Consider the following 26,288-nt stretch of genomic DNA (forward strand, 5'->3'; position numbering starts at 1 on the left):
TTTCATGAATGTTTAACAAGTATGAATGTTGTCTCTAGCTGTGCAAATTGAGTGTTTTCTTCCAGGCCTGGAAAAGCCCTGGAGAATGTGAAATTTCATAAAAACTTTTTTTTTTTTTTTTTTTGGAAATGCAATGAAAATGTATTCTCACTTTCTCCCTAGCTGTCATGTTTTTAATTTTAAACTTGGCTGCTGCTAAAGCAAGCGGTCTTTGAAGTAATAGTGACCTGAATGACAAATTTCTTGGCTACCAAACTGGTTGAGTAGAAGAGGCTAAAGAACTGCCACAAAAAAAATTTGCAACATTTTAACATTTGCACACGGGAGCACATTCGTCATGGAAATATTAGTGCAGTTTTGGCTTCTTCTTATTTGGAAGTCTGACACTACACATCATATAACCTACATTTCTCACTCCTGCAAAAGGAAAGCAAAAAGTTTTTTTCTTTATACTTTATCTTATATACAAAGGAAACGTTTAGCAAAGGTGTGTACAGAAGTAAGACCCACAGAGGTTACATCTGTGTCTTGGGGAACTGATGGTACTTGAATAGATAATAAGCAAAATGACATAAAACCACTTTAATATCCTGTTCAGCCAGATGCAGATATTTCAGCGTTAGCACTGAGTTCTACAGCTCGCAGCAGTGTGGGCTAAACAAGAGAGAGATGGTGTTTTGAAGTAACTACAATCTGGCATAAAGAACAAGGTCAAGGCACGGCAATGAAACTGTCAAGTGTTTGAGACAACATTCAACTTGTTTAACCTGCAGTGAGATCGCACTTGTTCTGCTCTGGGAGCTGCTTTTTATTTTCGTTCCTGTGGAGACGAGAAAGTAACAGAAGAAAATGTTCTAGAACACTGACTGCACGTCCACCCGGCGCGGTGTTTACTTCTTAAAAAAAAAACTCGACTTAACCTCATAATGGTCAGTGCGGCACTCAGGCCTGATGTCCTAGAAAATTTGGCTTCCCATGGGGGAGACTACAGACACATCTCTGTTGCTTGATAGCTAATATTAAAATAACTTGGGCTATCTGGTGGGCACCTCTATTCGGCACGGTTTCTTGCATATATTTTAGCACATGGCTGTTCCCAGTGGAGGCTAAAACCCTGGTGCTAAGAGTGCTTTGCTCCCTTCGCTGCATATGAATAAGTTCACGAAGTCACTGAGTGTAGGTATAGCTAATAATCGCTGCTTTGAGCTCATCTTTTGTGTTACAAATAATATTTGAGCGAGCAGACAATCATCGTCGTGTTTAACCTGTTCACATTTTTCTTACAATTGATATCCTAAGTACCTGTCAAATCTAGTAAAGTCAACAGCACCTGGCTCCAAATCTAATTTGTTATTGCTTGTTAAGACACACTTATCTTTGGAAAGTGACACTCTGTTCTTTCCATTGGAAGTCCTGCTCGAGGTAAACACATTACAAATTTTGTAAATGACAGGAAACCTGGTGTGTTAAGTGGGGCTAATCATGTGTTTCACATATTAAAATATGGTGTTTGCTCTGCCACCTATGAGATCCCCAATGAAAGGTTTGTGGTGGGTTTCATTGCTGCTTTAATAGCTTAACAAATGCAAGAATTTTCAAACTTGAGCTCTAGAAGGTGTAAAACACTGATACAACCGCCCACTTAGCAACATTAATAGACAAGACTGGCAATATTTGGTATTTTTAGTAACAAATTCTTTTATCAGCTTTTGTCTGTGCAGGGTGACGCAAGCCGTTTCTGTCCTACAGACTCGCATTGTTGTCTAAAAATGATTCGGCACATCAGCGAATGACATGTTCATATTTAAACTGTTACTGTTACTGTAAAGTCACCTGGACATGTCCTTGTTTTTGTTTTTTTAAGTTTAAATTCACCATAAAAGGGGAGAAAGCTGAATGCATGCACAAGGAGAACAAGTAGGGTGGATTCAAACTCAGGACCTTCCTGCTGTGAGGCAACCGCGTTAACCACTGTGCTGCCAAGCTGCCCAATTCATGAAATCATTCATTATAAGTCATTAGTGGTATTTAATCAAATATCTTTATCAATCCACTTTGGTAACGGCACAAAGGCTATTTAGTTACTACAGGAATAAAAGCAAAAGCATTTCCAATTATGTTGGCACTGCTGGAAACCGCAGTAGTACATCGGCTAGTTAAGGGTTGTTTGAGAACGGTAAAGTCTTAGAATTATAAAAGGACAGCTATCATTTCAGTTTGCATGGCCATGCCCCTGTGTATGACTGATTGGTGCCAATTTCTCTCTTCAGGAGGACAACAAACTGCAACAAAGTGTCCGTCAAACAAGTGCCGCTTCGTAAAGCAGCAGGGCAAATGTCTCCAGATAACCTTAACAAATTGCTAGCTAGAATGACAAATGCCCTGTTACTGAAAATACTCATTAGAGCACCTAATGCACATCAGCCCACAGCCTGCAGTAGTGTCGTTCAGAGTAAGATTTGCCTTAGAACGTATTGAGAATGACTAATCTGTATCTGCGTGTTAACAAGAAAAGCCGTCTTTGAAAGCACCACAGAAATTCCCAACTTTAAAAATGTTTGCCAACATAACGGTGCAGCAGCAAGGATGACAGATCCACATGGAGCTTATGTGAATCAGCAACACGGAGTCACCCATGCGACATGTCATGCTCGGAGAGATTAATTATTAATATCGCAAAACACATTTTAAAAATCGCATTTCACCTCACTTTGCAGTGTGTTAGCATGGTTGTGCATTTAAAATGATTAGCGATTTGTTTCTTAACAGAGGGGAAATGTAATTTGCTTGGGACTGAGGCATTAAAAGACTGGGTACCAGCAGGCTTCCCACCCTGGGCCAAGTCTGGGTGGATGTGTGGGTGCTGAATGAATCATGCCACTGCCACCAAAGAGACTTAAATTCTCTCCTGCGAGACAGACGAGTTTGACTGAAAATGCACATCAGAGTGAAGACTAGCTTTCACTCGGGGCTGTTTTTTTTTTCTCCTCTCTGTCTTTTTTCTTCCCCTACATCAGAAACGTATGTCTTTACAGATGTACCTCTGTCAAGTCACCAGCTGACAGCTTCCTTAGGTTTTGTTTGCTTTCCTGGACGAATATCTTAACACTAGAAATCAAAATCAACCAGAAGTAATTCAGAACAACTGCGAGATCTCGACTTTCAGCACTACCACAATCAGCATGCAGCAGCAGAAAGTGGGCAGCAGTGTTATTTGCACCTGCTGACCTTGTTCTAAACCATTTACCTGATTAAAGCAGAGAGGTGATTTGTGTCGTCAATCCCAGGTCTCTTCGGTCAGTATCTCAACCTTGCGTGTCGCACCAGCTCCCACAGTCAACTAACTCTCTCCTGCTCCCTCTGCCCCCCCCGTCGCGCCTTTCCTCTCTTCTGCTGAAGCCGCAGCAGTCTAATCTTTGCATTTCACCACTGGCTCTGTGCTGAGCCTGTCCCAGTTGCACACCAGTTTGTCTGTTCTTTCCTCCCTTCTGCTTTTTTCTTATTTTTTTCTCCCCCTCCATTGTCAGTGCTAAAATAACACTCTTGCCTTTCTTGTACCTAAAGTTCTGTGTTTTCAGTGTTCAGTAATCAGGTTTATTAATATTTTATTAATGTTTTGTTTGACGCCATGTGCAAACAAAACAAAAAACACCTTTCTTCTTTCATCTCAAGAACTCCTCTAAGATGAAGTGGACCTCAAATGTATGATCCATGTGTGTTGTAGTCAGCAGCACCTACTTGCACATAATGGGAGTTAAGTGTGTTGATGTATTATTTGATAACTCGTCATATTTCTGTTATTTCTCTGTGTTTTGGTGCCCAGCGTTTAGCGAGCCACAGAAAGAAATAAAAGCAAGACTATCCTCTTAACTATGGACGCAACCACACACACATGCACACGCACACACACTCTCAGGGTTCTCTGCGTTGGCTCCAGACTTTGATAGGAACCTAATGGCCACTCTTGCATATGTTTGCAGCTGGAAGTGGATTGCAGCACATCACAAATGATTCTGTTTTTGTGATCATCATCTCACTATTGAGCCTCTCAAACACATCTGCAGGTTCGGACGCTGGCACAGAAAGTCTCTCAAAGCACGCGCTCGGTCTTTCACCCTTAAACACGCACTCAGAAGCACTCTTTGTTCATATATGAGGCAGCTGGCTGCTCACTAGCGCTACGTGCCTTCTGAGCTGAGTGATTGTCCTTCAAACCTCACAATGCAACGAGTGGCTGCGCTTTCTGTCCGCTGCATCTTTAAAGCTTCAGACGGGCGCGCGGATGACTGAACGCGCACGGAGTTGGGTCAATATCATCAAATCCAAATGTCAATTTAAGCTGCAGCCTGTTAACTTAAGACAAATCATTCTCCATTATTATCCTGTGACATTTGTCCTCATTGGCTTCACTGTGGAGCCCAGAGCATTTCTGTCTTCAGATTCGATCACTGTAATTGGTTGGAAAAGAATGTGACATTGATCCCAACAGGGATATGCACCGTGCAGAGCGTGCACTCGGCTCTCCCTCTGACACATGTTTGTGTTTGTACACAAATGTCCATCTGGATGAGCGTCTCGCGTCGCATTGACAGGACGGGTGATGGATGATTGACAGAAGCACAGATTGTGGAAGAGTCTGCAGTGCAAAAGCAGAACTTGGGTCATGCAAACTTCTGAAATTATTGAGCTGGGTAATAAGGCCCTTTATGAATATTCAGCTATATTAATATAGCAGAAATATCCGGGGTCAGATATGTGTCTTTGGACCTCAGTGGGCAAAATCTTTACCCACATGATTTAATAATTTCTCCCTCATTTTCTAACAATGTAGGCGGCAGGCCAAAGGCTGCTTTCTGCTTTAAGTTTGAAAATGAGCGATGGAGCAATTCATTTTTTTCTTTTCTATCAAAACCCTCCAACCAATCACGTTTTTGAGGAAGAAAAATAATTGTATGAACAAAAATGTTAAACTGTCTAGAAAAATAATCAGGCAAACACTAACCATTTGTATACTGCATCCAATCAAGAGCATTTTCTAGCGTCACTTGAAATGCGCCTTCTAATGACATTAATTCAAATGGAAAGTCACCAAAGGGATCAGACGAAATTAAAGCCCTTCCACTACCAGGTGAGTTGCCTAATTTAATTGAATCTAATTTAATATTAATTCATATTCACATTAATGTTTTATGTTAATACTCAATTCGTTCACATATTTGCATGAATGTAAAAAACTTGTAATTTTAATGGCAGTTGTAATAGTACAAATTGTAATTTTACCTTAAATGAAATTTATGTTTGTTTTGTTGGAAGATGTCATGTTATAATTTTTAGTCATAAATGTAATTTATTTTAAATGTTTTCGTTTTTTTTAAAAACGAATAAGTGCCGCTCTGTACGAGTTTTCACAACACACCCCATGATTCAGTAGCTGCTTTCTGTATAACTTGATCAATCTCTCACATTACTGTGAAAGAATTAAGTCCCAGTGTTTCAGTCTGGTTGATGTTTTCACTTTGATTGTGTGATTGAGACAGCTGGTACAGAGGAGTCAGTGTCGAGGTCCCGCGATTGCAAACCCAAATCTTCACCCCTCCACCACAATGCTCGATAAAGTGACAACACCATACATGGCTCTGTGCAATGCCCAACATTTCCACTTTGTTCTTGTCTGTTCAAACGGGGTCTGTCCAGATGTTTTGTAGAGGCCCGTAGAGACTCTTGACTCGTTGGAAGATAGTGGCATTGTGTTAAAGCATCTGAATGCTTCGGAGCCGCACACCACTGAAACGTCTGCAGTTATGATCTTGCTGAAAGTTTCTTATGAGCATTTTATTAGCAGCATGCCTGCGACTCCCCCTCTTAATTCCTATGCAAGTAGCAAGGTTGTGCTTAGTTTATCACAGGATTGCACAGAGTTCTGTAAAAACTGTACAGCAATTTAGGTGAAATTGGTATTGATTATTTGCATTACTAGATGGTTCCTGTCTGGTATATCTACCTTGTTTAAAGCTCTTCTCATCTGTTTCCCCAGGCAGTCCTGGAAGGAACAGACCTCCTCTGTCCAGACTCATCTGTTAAGCTGAAAAACGCTCCGGTCCGATGAACAGAATCAACTTCTGGAGATTTACTTGTCTTGATGCACGCTCATCCAGGTGTCAGCTGAGACATAAAAAGCCACTTGGATGAGTGACGAAACGTTTCTCCCACTGAAAACGCTACGTCTAGATGAACAAAATCGACTTCTGGAGATTCTAATTCTAACTAATATCAAACAGTTAAACAGACTAAGGTTGCTTATATAGGGCGATCGTGGCTCAAGAGTTGGCAGTTCGTCTTGTAATCGGAAGGTTGCCAGTTCGAGCCCCAGCTTGGTCGTTGTGTCCTTGGTCAAGACACTTCACCCGTTGCCTTCTGTTCGTGGTCAGAGGGCCCGGTGGCGCCAGTGTCGGGCAGCCTCGTCTCTGTCAGTGCAGCTGTGGCTACAATGTAGCTGCCATCACCAGTGTGTGAATGTGTGTGGGAATGGGTGAATGACTGAATGTAGTGTAAAGCACTTTGGGGTCCTTAGGGACTGAGTAAAGCACTATACAAATACAGGCCATTTATATACTGTCAAGATGCTGTATGGTCTGCATTCTTTTATCAATAAAAGAAAAAAGTAAACGTGCCTGTTTGTATGGTTTTAAACAGTTTGGAAACCAGCTGCTTCCGTGTTTCTCTAAACACACACTAACACTGGTTCAGACCCAGTGTAGTGTTTGCCCACAGATTACTTCTTGTGGTGTGCACTGACAGGCAGATTCACTTTCACCCTTTAGGAACACCTGAAAAAGAGAAGCAGAGAGAGATACTGAACACTCATCCAAACCTGGCCTGTCTGTCCTAAGGGGCCTCCCCCCGGTGCTCACCCCCCCCCCCCCCCCCCCCCCCCCCACACACACACACACACACACACTCTCTCTCCTCTCCGAGCTTTTTAGTCCTCACTTTCTTTCTGTCTCTGGATTTCTGCCTTCTCATATTCTGAACGTGGGCTGCTGCAAAACTGCCTGTTTACCTACTGTCTTCTCTTCTTCTGTCTGCGTTATCTCCACATTTCTAACCTTCTCTTCATCTTCACCTCTGCCTCCTTTCCTCACAGCATTGTTTTCTTAACTTCTCGCCCCTTCTTCCCACCCCTCTCTTGCTTTCTTAGCGATCTTTGCATCGATATTCATCTAGGCCAGGTCATCAGTGAGGAGCGAGAGCGATACAAGTGTAAGATGCAGCAGATAGAGTGCAAGAAGCACCTTGTGGCAAATCCCTCCTGGTGTGTCTGTGAGAAGCTGAAAGCCCCTCTGCGTCCCATTAATAATAAATCACTGAGATCAGTAGATTTGACTCGAAGCCTACACTCCTCCTCCTCCTCACCACTTTCCCTCACCTGTAATGAGTTGGGAGGAGGGTACGAGGAATGTGACCGAGGCCACGACACGAGGGGAAAAAGTCCCAAGAGAAGGGCAATGTTTTTGTTTGTTTGTTTCTCCTCCCCATCTGATCAGCCTCGTGTCTACCCCCTTCCTCTACGTCTAGCACGTTTGCGCTCAGGGCTGCTTTTTTTTCCCATAACAATGAGTTTTGGCAGGGTTATACAAGCAAAAGCAAAAAAGCTCGCAGGACAAAAGATGATGTGGAATTGGAGTTTTCATGCTGCGGGCCTCAGCTCAGGATTGTCTGAAATATAATGCGACTTGTTGAATAGCTCTCATTTCTGCAGTTTATTACCTGGTGAGGTTCGATGGTGCAAAAACTCAAACTGCGTAGGTTTTTTTTTTTTTTTTCAAAGGAAATCTCTTCCCTTTCCATTAATCAATTTCTAAATCCTATTCCCTAAGAAGCTTTTTGTTTTCATCCTTGAGTTTGTCACTACCATCTTAATCCGAATGACATCTAAGGCAGATGGTAAGACACTCCCAAACTTGCATTTAGCAAGTTCTGTGCTTTGGTATTTTCAGTAAATATCAGCCCTCACATTGCAGCCCCAGTGGCCAAACGTACAACATTAAATGATTATTTCCACAGCACGATTAATCATCCTCTTATTGAACTTCCAGTTTCAAAGAAGCACAATTCTAATTAGCTTCACCCTGTCATCTTAACAAGCTCTAAGGGATGAAACAATAACTGAGGGTGGCCAGTTTAATTATCAATTAATTAATTAATTCATAATTCGCATTGGGGAAGTCAACAGGCCTGTGTGAAACTGTTATGAGGAGTGAACGGACTCTATGGCAGAACACACAGAAGTGCAGAAAATGCAGGGAGTGCTCTTTATTTACAGTGTCAAACTTATTTACACGGGATGAGATATGTATGCTGATAAATAAACAGAAGGAAACCAGGGGAGGGGGCTGACACGCATTCGGAGGGAAAGGGGTTACCTGTGCACGCAGGGTGGATCTATGAGAAAAAGAAAAACGAAACTTTAGGGGGAGATGCCAAACAACCGGTAAGAAACGGCAATAAACATGGGGAGAGTTGGAGAGCTCACTTGTCACACTGGCTGCTTGGGCGAGGATTCTCGGGATGTGGGAGAAACGCTGAGATTGATCTCTGTAGTGATCCCGGAAATGCGGCTTCACAAACAGCTGACAGGTAAGCGGGTGATGGATCCGGCTGAGGATACAGGACAACAGGTAAACAAACAAAATCCAAGACATAGGTTGGCCGTAATGCACACCGCGGAGAATTAACAGACACGTTACCACTCGGGTAGGTGGGGAGGTGTGCTGAAAACAGAAGCAGACCCCGTGACACCACACCAGAGAAACCCCACCAACTCCTAATAGTACCCCCCCCCCCCCCCCCCCCCCCCCTCTCTGGGCTTATCAGGGTGCCTCCTGTAAAAGTCAGCAATAAGCTCAGGGTCCTCAATAAACGAACTCTGAATCCAGGACCGCTCCTCAGGCCCGTACCCCTCCCTGTCCAGAAACAAGTGCAGCCCACGGCTTTGGTTGCATGCTTCTCATTCTGCTTTCTTAGACCGTATTTGGTTTTGCCCTCGTACCGAAAATAACCGCTGCTTCCATTGTTAGAGCAGAGAGTAAAGAAATGATCTGGAGCTGCACAGATTATACCCAAATTTGTATTCTGTGACATGTTCAGGTCCTCATTTTATTTCAGGTAGGTTAGCCTTTCTTTGAAGGGTCCCATCACCCGCAGCGCTGCAGGGTTTAGTGGCGACAAGTGCATGGCAGAATAGGACCTCTGAGCAACTGCTGATTAGTGTGTGTGGTTCAGCGGACAAAACTTATCAGTCATAGCGAAAATGAAATGCTGTTTGGCTAGTGAGCAGGTTTCATTTCCCACCCCGGAGTAAAAGCCAGCAGCAGGCAGACTGCAGGATTAGTATTCAGCTGGCTGTGGACAACAGAACCAGTGTGCTGGTGTTTGCCCTGTGGCTGTTGTCTTGCTGTCAGGTTAGCCAATGACACGTCAGAGCTCACCTCTCTGGCCTCAGCAGCCGATGGCTATAATACACTTCGCCTGGCTCTTTTTCCGCTTTCCACTCTGCCACTTAAAATAGACGGCATCCATCTTTTTTTTTTTTTTTTTTACCCGAGACACTCAAGAGCTTTGCACACAGTATTCTTTTTTTTGCCAGCGTTTTAGCGTCTTCTGTTATGCCATCAAACTTTGGACTGCCTTATTATGGACTGAGCAGCTAAACTTTTTTAAATTCAAGCTAGAAGTGAGAAAATTCCACATTTCTAAATGGAACAACATTGAAATATGCTCACGATGTTCTCATTTTAGAATGCATTTGAAGGTAAAACTGCGATATAAGTAATCTTTTACTCTAGAATAAATGTCTGTCTGATATTTTTGCCTGAAATTAATCTTGTTTAAAGTAGGAAAAGCATTAATAGCATCCAGAAAATGTGAATAATGGCATGCTGACACTCTTTCTAAACATCGGGTGCTGTGAAAAAGTGTTTTCCCTCTTCTTGATTTCTTAGTTTGTTGCACATTTTTCATAAAAAAATTTCAGATCATCAAGCAAATTTTAAGTACTAGTACTGGACATTCACTAACATGGTATCAAATATCATAAGAATCCATACCAAATGATCTTTTTAAAACATTTTATTTTATGTTTTTGGAGCTGTAGTTTACAGTCTGTTCCATAAATCACTGTCAGTGTCAGAACAATACTTTCTGCTGTTTTTAAAATTCAACTTAATTGCAGCTGAATACGATGAGTTTGATGAAACTGGTTAATTTAACCTGAATATTTGGTAAAATGTTAATTAGTTTCGGGTCTTGTTTTAAAGTGACTTTTTGCTCATCGCACTAATTAAATTCAAACGGTTTTGTTTTCAGGAAACTGAAATAATCATTTAATGTGTTTAGAGAGTCAGTATTTTTTCCTTCGTAAACTTTCAAACTTTGATTCCGTCACTTTTCATTACACGTTAGATATCTGAGGAAACTGGATAAAAGAAATCGTACTGGTGAGTTCCTGCTACAAAGTTGATTTAGATCTTTTCCCCATTAGGTATTTTTCAGTAGAGGGAACCTCCCTTGAACATGCCATCAGAGTGATTCTCTTTAACCTGCTTTACCTGGCTCGCTCGGTGCTCTTAAAAAGCATGAAAATAACCGAGACAGATCTCACAGGAAGTAGCAATCTGCGCTGATTTGAATTAATCTCGACACAAGAAACAGTAATGTTAATGCAACTGTGTTGTTAGGGCAACATAAACTTCCTTGTACGTAATGTGTATGTGTGCACCGTTGAACCTGAAGGGTGCAGTAATGTAAATTTGTATCTGTAGCTTAGTAGGGTTAACTTTACCCCACTATCAGTTGTCTGATGTTTTGTTTTGTTTTTCATGTGTTCGGTACTTTGTGTCATTTTGTTAAGGGTATTGCTGGAGTCTGCTACACAAAGGCAAACAGATGCTCCGTTTAGATCACCATCTTCTAACTGTACAGGAATTCGCATAAATATAACCCCCGAAATCCGTAATCCGTTGGCTCAGAGTTGCTTTTATTGAGACTTTAGTGAAGGTGAAGTGCGATTGTCACAAGTGGCTTTGGTGAGGCAGCATCTGCTGGTGAATATTCTTTTCTATTTTCATTGAAAGTGAGAGATGCTGGTGTGACGTATGGGTTGAGGTGGGAGCTGAAGCTTGACTAACTTTCCCAGCATCCCTTGCAGAGGTTGAGATCAAATGAAGCACATTTCTCTGTGTCGGTCTCCGTCTGCTTCTCTTAGTGTTTGTCTCTCCGGTGTTACTTTCGATTCCTTCAGTCTTTGTCTCTTGCTCCATTTTCTCCTCCTTAACTCTAAACTTATACCATTGTTTAGACTTCAGCTTACACTTTCCAATCTGTCTGTGTTTCACGTTGTCTTTCACCATCGCTGTCCATTTTCTTCATCATTGTCTTTCCTTCTCTTCTTGTCCTTCGTTTCTCTCTCCTTTTCCCTGCCACCCTGCTGAGCAGGGAAGCCTTTGATGTGAAGCCGATATCTATTCATGCAAGTCATTCATCAGCACCGTGTTGCTTTTAAAGCAATGAGCAGGAAGCCAGATCAGTAAGATGGCTGAACGGATGGATCTCTTAAGGGGCTTCTTCAGCCCAGAGAGATAAGGGAATCTTTTTTTCTTCTTCTTTTTTTAAATAAATGGCACTTTAAAGAGTCACACAGGGTGGGCGGGGGCTCGGATGGGGTCGGGAGCGATGAATGAAGATCTGACGCTTCACAGCCACTATTAAAATAGGCAAAGGCATTTAGATGGAAAAAGTGGTAGAACGTTGGAGAAAACCCTGCGAGGGGTCTGACTGGAAGGCCCTGTGTCTGAAGAAGTTACGCTTCAATGTGGACTAATTAAATCCACTTCAAAGCCCAGAAAGTTTATTCACAAATATTCTTTATGCGATAAACACTAGCAAAAAAAACTACACTTGAGACAATAAAGCATAAATGTATTTATGAAAGTCAAAGCCAGGAGTTTTCAGTCTTTCAGACAGTTAGCTCTGAGCCCATTAATCATTGAGGACTCAGTCTTGTGTTGAATACTGCAGTACATAGAGACCTGGAGGCCGATATGCCACGGTGTAAACTAGAAACACGGCTTCACTTACTTTGTACTGTTCTGTATTTTTAAATTAGATGTGACACATAGTGCCATGAAGCTTGCCAGCTTTGTGTCTCTGATAGAAATGCCTTTAGCTAGGACAAAACACCAGAGTATGCTCCTTTTTTTAAAGTTCTAACCTATGTGGACTTTTAAATTGACCCATATATGAAAATAAATTACATGAGACTTAATATTTAATCTCACGTATCTCTTTTCTTAAGGCTAGATGGTTTTTTTTGTCTTTTTCTCCCGTCCTGGAGGAAACTGTGTCACGAATCACTCATATTTAGGCATTTTGCCATCGTACTTCTGATAGCTTTGACTGAAGATCAGCAAGAGCCGTGACAGGCTGAGAGTGAAGCTGAGTGCTAAAGATGTTGTCCCTGATGTGTTTACACGTGCGCGCGCGCACACACACTCACTCCATCTTGTCTAAGTACACGTCTGGAAGCCAGGGAGAGCAGACGCGCACACACACGCTGATGCTAACAAACCATGTCACCCAGACATGTCACCACAATCATCATCACCTCAAGGTGTTTTTCTGTAGAGCGTAAATAGCGCTAAGCGTTTTGATTCTTTGTATATTTTATTTGTGTGTGTTTGTGTGCGCGTGTGTTGAGGGGGGAGGGCGGTTCTTGAAATGAACCAAGAAAAACACATTATGTGTTCAAGAAAAAACATGAAAAAACATTTCACAAAGTGCTGAAGAATGAAAGGAAGCGAGTGTAGAGTAAAACAGAACAGAAACATAACAGGATGACAAAGATGGTGCTTGATGCCAACACTTGGAGCTCGAGGGCATAAAATGGAATGGTGGTTGAAGACCGTCTGTGTGTGTGTGTGTTGTTTAAAAGTATTTAAGCAGAAAATCATCATGTGTGACCACCCTCCTAAACAATCTGAAGAAAAGCGCAAAGTGTACATCCATTTTTTTTTTGCTAACCTTTTGTTTTTTAGCTTGTTTCTTTTGACGTTTAGCACGATCACTTTGTATCCCGTTAAGAAGTGACATCATCAGCTCTTTTTCTATAGCTGAGAATGTATCGTTTTGATTCTTTTGATCTTGAAAAAAAGGACTAATTCCAGTAAAATGAAAATTTGTGTAACTTTGTCAGCTGCCCATATTTGTCAAGCAGTTTTCCTGGATTTCCAGTACAGATGGAAAAGGCTGCAGTGACGTGTCAAATTGACTTCAAAGGTTGTGCATATTGTGGCAGATTCATCGCTTATGATAATTAATGTTACCCTTCGAGTTTCAGACCTGTCGCTCTTTAATGCTGTTCAGTGTGGGCTGGCATCACCTCGTTTTATTTTGCTTTATTTTCCTCCCCTACTTGCTGTCAGTTTAAAATGCACACATGTATATGTTTGATGTCAAAAATCTGTTTGTTAATATATTTATCGGTGACAGAAAATAAAACTCGTAGTCAAATACTTCTTTCCTATAAAGTTAACATCAAACCATCCTTATAGCTTTTGATGAAAAGACAAAAGCTTATAGGTTTTGTCTTCTCATCGCTTCATTTATCTGTTTTTATTTCTTTTTTTAATATATTTTGGACTCATCTCTTCCTCTGTCTTTTCCACCCACAGCTGCTTCCTGTCCCTGCTCCTGGTGGCCGCCGTAGTTTGGAAGATCAAACAGAGCTGCTGGGCGTCACGGCGGCGAGAGGTAAGCGTTTGACTCCATGCTTACAATTGATTTTAAGTTGCCACAGTCACATCAACTCATTTCTGGTTAAAGTTATTGCTGCTGTAAAAGTTGCTTTGTTTTGTGGATTTTCCAGTGGAATAAATACAGTGGGGCAAAAAAGTATTTAGTCAGCCACCGATTGTGCAAGTTCCCCCACCTAAAATGATGACAGAGGTCAGTAATTTGCACCAGAGGTACACTTCAACTGTGAGAGACAGAATGTGAAAAAAAAAATCCATGAATCCACATGGTAGGATTTGTAAAGAATTTATTCGTAAATCAGGGTGGAAAATAAGTATTTGGTCAATAACAAAAATACAACTCAATACTTTGTAACATAACCTTTGTTGGCAATAACAGAGGTCAAACGTTTACTATAGGTCTTTACCAGGTTTGCACACACAGTAGCTGGTATTTTGGCCCATTCCTCCATGCAGATCTTCTCGAGAGCAGTGATGTTTTGGGGCTGTCGCCGAGCAACACGGACTTTCAACTCCCGCCACAGATTTTCTATGGGGTTGAGGTCTGGAGACTGGCTAGGGCACTCCAGGACTTTCAAATGCTTCTTACGGAGCCACTCCTTTGTTGCCCGGGCGGTGTGTTTTGGATCATTGTCATGTTGGAAGACCCAGCCTCGTTTCATCTTCAAAGTTCTCACTGATGGAAGGAGGTTTTGGCTCAAAATCTCACGATACATGGCCCCATTCATTCTGTCCTTAACACGGATCAGTCGTCCTGTCCCCTTGGCAGAAAAACAGCCCCATAGCATGATGTTTCCACCCCCATACTTCACAGTAGGTATGGTGTTCTTGGGATGCAACTCAGTATTCTTCTTCCTCCAAACACGACGAGTTGAGTTTATACCAAAAAGTTCTACTTTGGTTTCATCTGACCACATGACATTCTCCCAATCCTCTGCTGTATCATCCATGTGCTCTCTGGCAAACTTCAGACGGGCCTGGACATGCACTGGCTTCAGCAGCGGAACACGTCTGGCACTGCGGGATTTGATTCCCTGCCGTTGTAGTGTGTTACTGATGGTGACCTTTGTTACTTTGGTCCCAGCTCTCTGCAGGTCATTCACCAGGTCCCCCCGTGTGGTTCTGGGATCTTTGCTCACCGTTCTCATGATCATTTTGACCCCACGGGATGAGATCTTGCGTGGAGCCCCAGATCGAGGGAGATTATCAGTGGTCTTGTATGTCTTCCATTTTCTGATGATTGCTCCCACAGTTGATTTTTTCACACCAAGCTGCTTGCCTATTGTAGATTCACTCTTCCCAGTCTGGTGCAGGTCTACAATACTTTTCCTGGTGTCCTTCGAAAGCTCTTTGGTCTTGGCCATGGCGGAGTTTGGAGTCTGACTGTTTGAGGCTGTGGACAGGTGTCTTTTATACAGATGATGAGTTCAAACAGGTGCCATTCATACAGGTAACAAGTGGGGGACAGAAAAGCTTCTTACAGAAGACGTTACAGGTCTGTGAGAGCCAGAGATTTTCCTTGTTTGAGGTGACCAAATACTTATTTTCCACCCTGATTTACGAATAAATTCTTTACAAATCCTACCATGTGGATTCATGGATTTTTTTTTCACATTCTGTCTCTCACAGTTGAAGTGTACCTCTGGTGCAAATTACTGACCTCTGTCATCATTTTAAGTGGGGGAACTTGCACAATCGGTGGCTGACTAAATACTTTTTTGCCCCACTGTATATCAAGTTCGTTTTTGTCCACAATCACAAAGAAGTGTGATTGCGTTGATTCTGTCATGCACTATATTGCCAGAAGTATTCCCTCATCCGTCTTCACACACATATAAACTTGAGGGACGTCCTGTTCTTAATCCATAGGGTTTTTTTATGTCGGCCAAACTCTTCTGGGAAGGCTTTCCACGTGGTTTAGAAGAGTGTTTATGGGAATTTCTGGACATTGTTCCAGAAGTGGATTTGTGAGGTCAGAAACTGATGATGGACTGGTTCGTGGTCTCCACTCTTGTGTTGGACTGAGGTCAGGATCCTCTAGAAACTATTCTAGAGGTTGTCAAACCACATCTGTATCGATATACATACTGAGCTGTCAAAATTGATCATGAAGGATACAGGGGAGGTCGTCTTTATAGGGGAAAGAGTTAAAGCAATCAACACTACAGGCAACTTCCAGGCAACGCTAAACTCTTGGCTCCTTCTAGTATTATCAATGTGCACACTAAGTAATTTGAATCACAACAGCCCTGCAACCATTAAGTGTTTGGTTGTTGTTAATGTATTGAGGCAGACATTCATCAGTGGTCTTTCATAAAGCAGCAGGTATTAGCAGTATTATGACTCCAGTATTTAGAGTCATGCTTGCCCCTGTCTCCTCAGGACACAGAAATAATCAGGAGAGAATATTAAAAGGATCTTGGGTGTAATGCATTTTTAAACTTGACTTGTGTAGTCACTCATATTTCAATTAACCTTGGGTTTTATATCATTATAACATATAACATATCACGTGTTGATTGCAATGGTCCTTTTGGTTTAAAGTAACTGCTAAGACTAATGAAAATGTGCAGTCATGCTGCAAGTTACAAGTCATTGCAAAGTCATCAGTGTCCTGTTAAGCAACAAGTAATCTCTACAGTTAGAAGGATTAAATGAATACGTTTTCAAAATCATTGTTCAACATCAGACATATAAATAAACCTTCACTAGCTGGCTGAGGAAGAGTTGGATGGCTTACTAGTTAATTATCAGCAAGAATTCAGATTGCTTTTAACTTGTCACATCTCTCTCTGTAAGCTCGGTGTTTGCATGATTAAGACTCAACAAATGCTTAACTAACAGTCTGGCCTGACTAGCTGTTCAGACAGATTGCCAAGCATTGCATTTGCTTTCTGCATGTGGAGCACTAACGAGATGTGAGAAGTATGAAAAGTCAGTGCAGTTTTTGCATGTTGAATACTGCCTCGCTGGGAAAATGATAAAATGCTTTTTCACGTGTGCTTCCAGAAGGGTTTGGACCACCTTTTGAATGAGTGGCTGAAAGGTTGTGTACTGGTGGCACTGTGTTTCTGCATTTTATGTGCGTGTGTGCGAGTGCATATGTGTCAGTGACTAAGAGCATACACGCTAATGTTGTGCTTAATGTGAACTTTTGGTCTGTGCTTTTTACACTCGTCGTGTCGGTTGAAGTGCCTTTTGCCTGTAACATCGTCCGAAAGTGCTGTAATCAGCCTCACCTATTGTGCCTCTTAGCATCCCCCTTTTACCTGCACCCGCTCTGCCCTCTCTTCATCATAAAACCACAGTTGTCCATCTGGACGCTGTACACTCTAACCTTTACACAAAATTAAAAGTGGAACTTTGTTAAGAGGATTGGTGGCCACCTGAAAACTGTGGCCTGTGCTAAACTCCCCAACACCTGAAAAAGCTTGTAGGTTTTACTAAAATGTTTCACTTTTGTAGAACAAACCTGGGCTCATGTCAAAGTGATGGGGAAAATGGACTGCTGCATACCTGCCTACACAGTTTAAAGTAACCATCAAGGTACACAATGAGGTTTTTAACATTTGTCTTATAATGGGAAGATAAAGGATCCAGAGCACTGTCAATGTATTTACTCACAAAGTCAAATCTGCAAGTCATGTGCAAATCAGTGAAATAAAAGGTTATGCTGGGAAAAAATAGACCCCAGTGTCAACATGTGACGTGCAAACAAGACTGGACCCGAAATTGAGCCTTGTGGCACACCCTAACTAAGAGGGACTATTTTGCATCCAAAGCATAACAGATCAGCTGTCAAATACGGTAGAGGCGATACATGCCTCGACCATATTCCTTTTCGACGTTGGTTGTGTCAGATGATGCCCACAGGTCAGTTTTACCTCGTTTTTTGTGTGCTGTAGCAGAATAAGCAGAGATGGTCATCGTGGTAATGCTTTTAATTAATCTGTTAATGAAACTGCAGTAATGTGAAAATGCATAGTTGAAATATCAATTATAAATATAAAATATTTATTTATAGATATAATAAAAGATCGACTTTTTTTGTAACGAGTCGTGACTTGTGATTCAATACATGCAGGTTTTATGTAACGAAAGAAACTAATGTTGAAAATCTCTCCCCATTCACTCAGAGTACTTTAATACATGTCAGATGACTGTCTGGTAATGTCACAAACATGACCTGTGGAAGAACTTTGGTTTTTGTCTTTATGTAAGAATCTCAGTGTATCACGTCTCCTTTGTACTTCATCATCTGAATACATTTACAAACCTTGAGCAACAGTTATAAAAGCGCTCGATTAATTTTGAACAGTGACAAGCTTTTAACTTTTTTTTTAACTCGTCCATAACTCTGAAAGAGCCATATGATGATGATGTAATGCCAGTCATCTATTCATGATAGGTTAACTGGATAAATTATGCCCATTATACAGTACACATTTTTATTAAATGCCAGGTATTCTTGTTATTAATAATTGTTCTTTTCTATTCATCTATATTAGCGGTTAATCTCATTTTTTTTAAAAAACCACAGTTAAATAAACCTATTACAGATATTTTACCAATCAGTAGTTAATGGAAGATGGTAAACACTATACAGTTAACTCATTATATAAGCAAAGCAAAAAAAAAGTTGCAATTTTAGTTGCAATCTGAGCAAATGAAGCTCGGTCCTAGTGCTATTTGTGAAGTCACATTTTGGTAAAATGCTGTGAGATGATACCCCGAGTATCATCTCACCCGAGTCATACATTCTTCTGTGAAGAATCTGCAGGAAAGACGAGCCAATTTATAAAGATAGTAGTTGTTGCCAGGCAGAATCACAAATTTAGCAATGACATCACTGGCTCAGCAGCCTTTTTATAAACCACTGTGGGGGAAAATCCCCCCCCAAAACATTAGTTATATAGTGAGCTCTTCCTAGCACAGATGTCAAGCACAGATGTCAACTGAATTAGGATTGGGAAATGCTCAACAGGTTTGGGATCTAATACCCTCCTCTCTACAAAACCACTCAGAATAGTAAGGATAGAAATGTCATTATTATTTATTTATTTAAATTAAAAATGTTTGGACATGTTCTGTTCACTCGTGGAGTTTATTTTATGCTGCTCATACACACACTCACCATCTCCTAAATTCTTGCCACTTATCTTCATCTAGTGTTCATAAGGAGTATCGTATAAACAAACCAAAGATGGCAAATTTCCATCAAATGTGACTTAATCTAGCAGCACAGGCAACCTGCTTTCACGCATGCTCATGTTCCATGTGAACACAGCGTGACACACAATTCACGCAAACAGAAAGCTAATCATGTTTTTCCACGAGGTCGACTGTCTCCGTTACAGCCGTTCGCTTCCTTGACATCGAGACCGTTCTGTTCTTTTCAGCACTGTCCCTCAAGGCTTGGCTTTTCACATTTATCCTTGATTCCTCCATGTTACTTGGTGCTTGCATCAGCTGTACAGTGACACACATTTGCATCTAATTATGCCCACGTTCACCCCACTTAGGCCCGACGCAGTGGAAAGTGGTGGCCGTTGCATTTTATGTGGTCATTGCAGGGTCAGAGGAGTTTAAGCCGATGGCCTCGAGTCCTTTTATTCCCCACCGCTGGCTGCTTGTCATTTGACTTTAAGGAGTTTAAGCTCATTGTGCTGTCACAGGCATTGTAAGTCGCTCGGGATAACAGTGTTAGTGCGAGCCCTATAATGCAAATGTCACTGAGACTTTTTTCCCTTTCTTTTTAAAGATGTGGCTGTTGGCACAGGGATTGAAATCAGCTTTTTTAGAATGACATGTTTGTTGAGTGAAACTGACTTTGAAACGTTACATTTATTCTTAAAAATGGGTTTGTTGAGAAGATTTTTATTAACCCCATCCAAAAACTTTAATAAAAAATGTATATTAGGAGATATTAATAGAGGTTATATATATATAAAGGGAACATTTTAGCAGAAACAGAGTATTTCTTTTTATTCTTTAGCATGACAAACTATAATCTCGCAGTTCTCCAAAATTCAACTTTTTCATTTGGAAGGCATCCAGGTGTTAATTTGGTGCCAGGAGTATTAATGACTCGAGGACTGTGTCTGAAGTTGCTGTTATTGTAGGCGTAGGCTAACACCTGCTAAGAATGTCGGTTCCACCTGTTGGTCACTGCGTGTGGCTTGTTTGTGCACGTTTCAAAGTATTGCGATGGATTTCGTTCCTCATGTGTGTCTGCACCCTGCATCTGTTTGCATACATGTGCGTGCTTGCGGTGTGTGGTCTGTAGTGTCTGAATCTAAATCAAAGCCTTCCTTTGAGACCTGACAGTTCCTTTGAAGGAAGCTGGAGCTGCCAGATGGCATTAGATGGACCCCACCACAGCCGGTACCATAGCGGGCTCTGGCATTTTAGTCAGAATAAGCAGTGCTTGAGCAACGTTGTTAATGCAAGTTGATTATTCCTGTGGTAACGTTTTAGCAACAGCAGGACTTAAATGGCTGTAGTTCTAAATTGATTCTCACTTTTATCTTTTTGCGCTATGTCTATATTTACTGTCCTAAAGTTAATCGAAGTGACAGAGTGCTAAAATGAGAGTTACAGTTTTCTCTTTTGAGCGGCCAACAATTACAGCGTCACAGACAGGTTTCGAGCACAGCTTACGCAGGCCTGTGACAGACACAAATGATTAAAGTTGTTCCTTCTCTCTTTTTTTCTATTCTTTTAGCAAGCTGGCTAATTAAAGCGAAAATCCAGCAAGCAGATCTATTGAAAGGGTAATATATCATGATGCAAAATACTGTAATAATGGTGCCACTTTCCCCTTCTTTGCCTAAGGACAGAATATCTAATTTCGCTAGATTGTAGCAGAGATTTTAGGCCAGAATGGGAGGGCTGAAAGACAGAATTTTCTGCACCTGGCTGCGTGAGAGTTGAGTCATATGTTCAGAGATGGAGCCCCTTTTGAATGACATTGTAATGCATAGAGTGAGCCTTTGATGTTCATTGTCAGTTTTCCCAGTATTCTCTTTTTCACCATCACTGGGATCTCATACAGTTACATTCCCCTGGAGATCCTCCTCCTCCACTGTAGCTTCCCAAAAATATCCTCCCGATGACAAAGTGTGAATTTATCCAACATCCACTGTCGCACTTACTCAGATATATATCACATATAACTTGACATATATTAGACGCGTATTGCACCCTGAGGTATTGACAGAAATGCAGAATGTGATAATGTCCCTGATCATTTGTGCTGTGTTCCACATTTACGTTACGCAAGACGCAGGCTGCCTGCAGGAAGAAGGCAGGGAGGGAGCAGAAATGGGATAAATGTCTCTTAGATACCTTCACATATTTATTATCAGCCATTAAGCTGCCCTCCCACTACTACCTCCTCTCAACTATGAAAAAGCAAAGAAGGATGTCAGTCAAGGCGTCGAGGCTCAGGCCCCATCATAAAATGAACCGCAGCTGCGAAATAGGCTACAACGTTTAAACCTAATATTTTAGCATCAAAGGTTGCCTAACTCAGGTTAAACATAAACATATTTTCTTGCTTGAAATGGCCACGGTTTCCCTCATCTCTTTGATGATTCGGTGAGTGGGAAAGTACGCCGTCCACACATGAAAGTCTATTTTTTTAAAAAGCAGATCAGAGATGAGGTCTGAGACCTTAACCAGAGGTGACGATGTGAAAAAGCTATGATCTCTTATGTAAGACCTTTCACTCGTTTTATTGAAGGATATTACCTGTGAGTTGACATGTGAAAAAGCAACAAATGTGGCATTCAAAATGTATAAGAAAGGTTCAAAACTGTGTGCATAAAGTTTCAGGCGTTCAGATTTTTTGCTTCACATCAAAAGTTTTACCTGAGATACCCAAGAGTGTAGCAGGCTATAATTTTTGCACACCTGTATAGAATTTGACCTTGGGCTTCAGGTAATTACATCCTACAACATTTATGTAAATTTTCATGCAATGATGGCTGTGAGCTAAAGAGTATTTCTAAAGTTTAAATACCTAGCTTAGGTTTAAGCGCCTGTAGTCATCTTAAGCACTTTTATAGTAATGTTCAGAAAACTCTAACGGGATTTGTCAGATTTGTTCCTGATTCCTCTCACACAGTATGTCACGTTTTCACTGAAGCAGTACAAAATTAGGTTAATTTAAAATGAACTGCTGGCAGATAAGACAAGAAAAGTGTGAAGTATAAATAGTTTCAGATTCATTCCTAAACCCTTTCCTTACCTGTCTAACCTAACATGTGCATAGTTCCCCACCTGACATATTTGCACACTATTAAAGTCTGAAGCACGGCTCGCGCGGGACCTTTCCTTGCCATCTCATGCCAGGCGTGAGGATGAAGAGCCGGCAATAAGGTTGTTAAATGGTTCCCTGGCTGTCTCCTTATGGTTGTGCCCTTAGTCACAGCAAACTGCTGACCCACATTTTTGGGTGGGTGACTTTTTCCACTGGGCCCCCTCGTTTTGCCCTGTCCTCTCCTCTCCGGTCCGCCCCCGTCCATTCCAAACTCTGTTGATGGAGAGAACGGTGACCTTTTACAGACGCCTTCGCTGACTCTGTCTGAAGCTTTCAGCAATCCCTGCACTTGTGCTGCTTCATGTACTTCAACGTGAGCACACTTGTGTACTCTCTTTCACTTTGTCTTCAGAATTGTGCATGAATACACAAGCACACACACTCACCCACACACAGACTTGCAGTATAATCTAACAGAGAGGGACATTTAAGAGGTTAAGGCCACGTAGCACGTTGAATATCAGCAGTCACCCTGCTACTGTACAAACAAAGGACCTCAGAATGTATTAAAAATCCATAAAACCGCTCTATGCAGTGGTCGCTCAGGAAGAAAAATCGTTCGTTCATACTTGCTGCAAAGGTAATATATAGGGAGCTTAACAACAAAACACTACTATAGTGGCTACTTTTAATTACATCGTAGTTGTCACACGGTTTAAAGATTACACATCAGTGTTGGCTAAATAAATACGGGCATTCATCACTGTCATTAAAACCATATTAAACTCTATGTAACTTCCCAAAGTACCGAGTAGGAATGCTTTGGATGAAGGAATGAAATCCCAGATATTGCAGTTGTCATTTTTCTTTCAGTGCACTGCATGATTGTGTTTTGTTGTACATGTACCGCAGTGCAGGCTAACAATGAAATACCAACATTATTCCTTAAGAAATATGCATAAAATCTATTCTATTTCTTTGCAGTAAACTAAGGCGGCTTTCTGCATTTTCATGATATAGAACTAGGTTTCTGAACCCAGTCCTGCACATCAAGCAGAACACAAAGGTGTGTGTTGGCAGTTAAGTCTGTAATGAAACTCAGTCTAGTGTACAACATCATCAGGAAGTTTGTAAATTGCATCTCCATAATCAGTCATGCAGTCATTGTTAGAAGCTTTCAAAACAACTCGTTGTTATACATGCGCGGCCACACAAGCCCACAGTCTCAGACACTCACCACCTTCGCTCCACTCTCACCGACTCCTGCGTTGACTCGTACACGCCGGCCTCGCGTGCGAAAAAAGGTCTGCAGCAGATGGTTCGGTGTGAAAGCGCAGTAGATTGGGAGAGATTGGCACACGTATCATTTGAATAGGCAGAAACCTGGAATACAATGAAGATATCAAGGAGCCACGTAGGCTCCACACATCGGTTTTGTTTCCAGAATCATCTGTAATGATAAATCGGATCCTCTCCGCTAGCATGGCAGCTCCCACACATACACACCCAGGCCCAGAAGCAGATGGCTAGATGTGAATGCGGTTCACACATGAGCAAGGAAGAAAGGAAAAAACTATCTTTCCACCTTTACCTTGCAGCTGTTACCCCCTTACAAAGCACTTCCCGATGATGCTCTGTAATATATTATAATTTTAGAATCATGGGAATGCACTGTAGCTTGGAGCCTCTTCGCTTCTGCACGCCAGGAGCAGTCCGCAACGCGATCCAGAGAGTATCTGTGCGCGTCCCCTGACGGTGCTTTAATACACAGAGCTTCAACTTAATGTGCCACATGTTTGCATCCAATAATTAGTGTGTAATAAATGAAGACCAAGCTAATAAAACTTAATTATGTACTCTTACACTGTCCACATTACATATGCAGTCTCTGCTGAGGAGAAACATACAAGTCAGCCATGTAGTTGTAATGTTGGAAAGCAATCAGAAATATCAAAAATATCTTTAAAAACATGAAGTCTGCATTAGAATTTTGCAACTGTGATAAATATTTATTGATTTAAAAATCCAATTTTCTGATATTCACATTTGTTATTTGAAGTTATGTACATGTTTAAGCTCTTTTCCCAGATAATCTAGTTGTTTGTGTTGTTCCAAACACGTGCGTTACCCCCACAGAAGTTAGAAGTGCAACTCTGCAACGCCAACGTCAACATGAGCGGGCATTCTTGTTTATCTTGCTAATTTTTCATTTGTCCGTCGCTATTATTCACTGCTAATGCTGACAGACTGGAAATTATCGCTGTGTTTGAGTGTTTAATATCTGCTCTTTTTGGGACCTTCACAGCACACTGGTTGTGCACAAAGTCATATTTTTTCTCTAAAAAAAAATACAGTTTATTTTATAAATTCTGCATTCCTTTTATGAAGCATTGTTGTTCTATTAATCTTAATAGGTGCGTTTTGTATGTGCGAAACTAAATGCATGAATTTGTTAGTGATGTTTTGCACAGTTTGATAATGAATCATCAGGCATTTGGAAAACATGTTTTCTTTCATTTTTGGCAGGAAATTAGCTCCATAAATATTACTTTTCTGTGTGTTGCTCATATTTGTTCCAAGAAATTTGAATCAATCTGTCAAAGTTATGGGTTCACATTTTGTTTGGGGCGCATGAAGTCCTGTTTTGCTTATGCTGAGCAGGAGATTATTGAGACACCCTGGGCTACCTGCTCTCAGTAATTGTGCTCAGCTCATTATTGTTTTGTGGCACCTGTGCAAAAGGTTAGCGGTTTAAGGTGAACAGCCTCTTATCTTGTTCCGCTTCAGCAAGAATATTCATTTCTAATGCCGATGTTGGTGTTTATTATTAAAGTGAAGGCTTTCTCTCATTGAAAACTGAGCTGGTTTATCCTTTTGAGATATAGCCAGGCTACAGGCCACCAGCTACATCGCAGTTTATTATAATATAAAAACAGGTCTGTGGTGAGAATTTTGGAATGAAATGTAAACGCTCCCAAGTTGTAAAAAGATGTTTTTCTGTTGCTGGCAGTGTTTAGCTGGAGTTTGATCCAGCTAAACATTATTAGTGCAGGACTAACATAGCCTGGGGACAAGCAGAGATGATTAATAATCAGCTCAGCTTTTTTTATCATCAGCCCAGACATTCAGTAAAAATGGAGCAATTTCAGTTCAACTTGGATGAAAACTTTAAAATCCAGCAAACTTGCATCTGTTAACCCCCCCCCCCCCCCCGCAAGGATCAGGCGGAGGAATTAGCAGCACATCCACAGCTCAACATCTGTATCACTCCTGTAATCCACTGACTTGGTCAATAATGTTTAAAGTGTTTAATTAGCCCGATCAGTAGTTTAACTGGTGGAACCTCCAGTACAGATCACCTGCAGTGCTTTGGAAAAGATCCACTGGTAATGTTAAACCAACAAAGACTTTTCAGTTTGTAATTTGGATTCCTCTCTTCATGTGGCAGTAACTGAAATTAAAAGCAGAGGGTTTGGGAACCAAATTATGACAGAGATAAAGGAGAATGGACAAAAAGAAGTCAAGTGAAATGACTTTATTTATTATTTCGGCTTGAACGTGTTTTTATTGTCATGCTGGTCCCCAGCTACTACCTGCTCACTATGGTGCTAACTGGTATTTTATAGGTAATGAAATTCATTTCAGATTAAAGCATTAGGCCACTCCAAAGGCTGATGGAGTGAATAGTGGCTGACCTGAGCAGCTCTTTGCAAATGCAGCTTTGCAGTGTAAACTTGACCACCTGAACTTTTTTGTCAGTGGCAGGTTGAAGATTAAAGATTTCTGCTCAGGTAGCTTAGTGTAGAATCATTTCTGTGTAATTTGTGGAGACTCCAAACAGCATAAGCTTTGTGACTTAAACAATAAAGGAGCGAAAGGCCTCCATGTCAATCACTGTGTTCTTGATGAAAGAAAGTCTGTTACGTTGTTTGAACACAGAGGTAGATTAGTATTACTTTTGTGTACCCTTGAAAATGGATTCAACCATGCCTGCTCTCAGTAAGAATAATTGTGCCCTTGAAGGCAGACTTTTGAGGCCATGGTCATTGTTATGGCTCTGTGGTAGAGTGAAATGCTCTGGGATTGTGCTCCAGAAGTGTATCTCAGCTTTAGGAAATACAGAGGGCATTCATACGACTACTGTAACAATCCTTTGGGTTAAAAATGTCCCTCTCCCCCTTTATTTCCTTGCTTTTTGGTGTGCACACGAGGAAAAA

At 41.3% G+C, this 26,288-nt stretch overlaps 1 protein-coding gene across 3 annotated transcripts in view; it reads left to right on the top strand.

The window, feature by feature from the left end:
• atrn (attractin) overlaps positions 1-26,288 on the top strand; it is a 134,633-nt gene that overhangs the window by 74,269 nt on the left and 34,076 nt on the right. For 2 of the 3 annotated variants that reach the window (XM_085258069.1, XM_085258070.1), the window contains exon 26: positions 13,728-13,806. In XM_085258069.1, coding sequence (XP_085114195.1) covers positions 13,728-13,806 — 79 coding nt within the window. Of the gene's footprint in view, positions 1-6,034; positions 6,686-13,727; positions 13,807-26,288 lie in introns of those variants that run through there. The other variant, XM_085258071.1, reaches the window with a different exon arrangement.

Source organism: Mchenga conophoros, linkage group LG19, assembly GCF_057382185.1.
Source record: "Mchenga conophoros isolate Kocher_MC1m ecotype Shallow Benthic linkage group LG19, M_conophoros_male_GT1.1, whole genome shotgun sequence".
NCBI lineage: Eukaryota > Metazoa > Chordata > Actinopteri > Cichliformes > Cichlidae > Mchenga > Mchenga conophoros.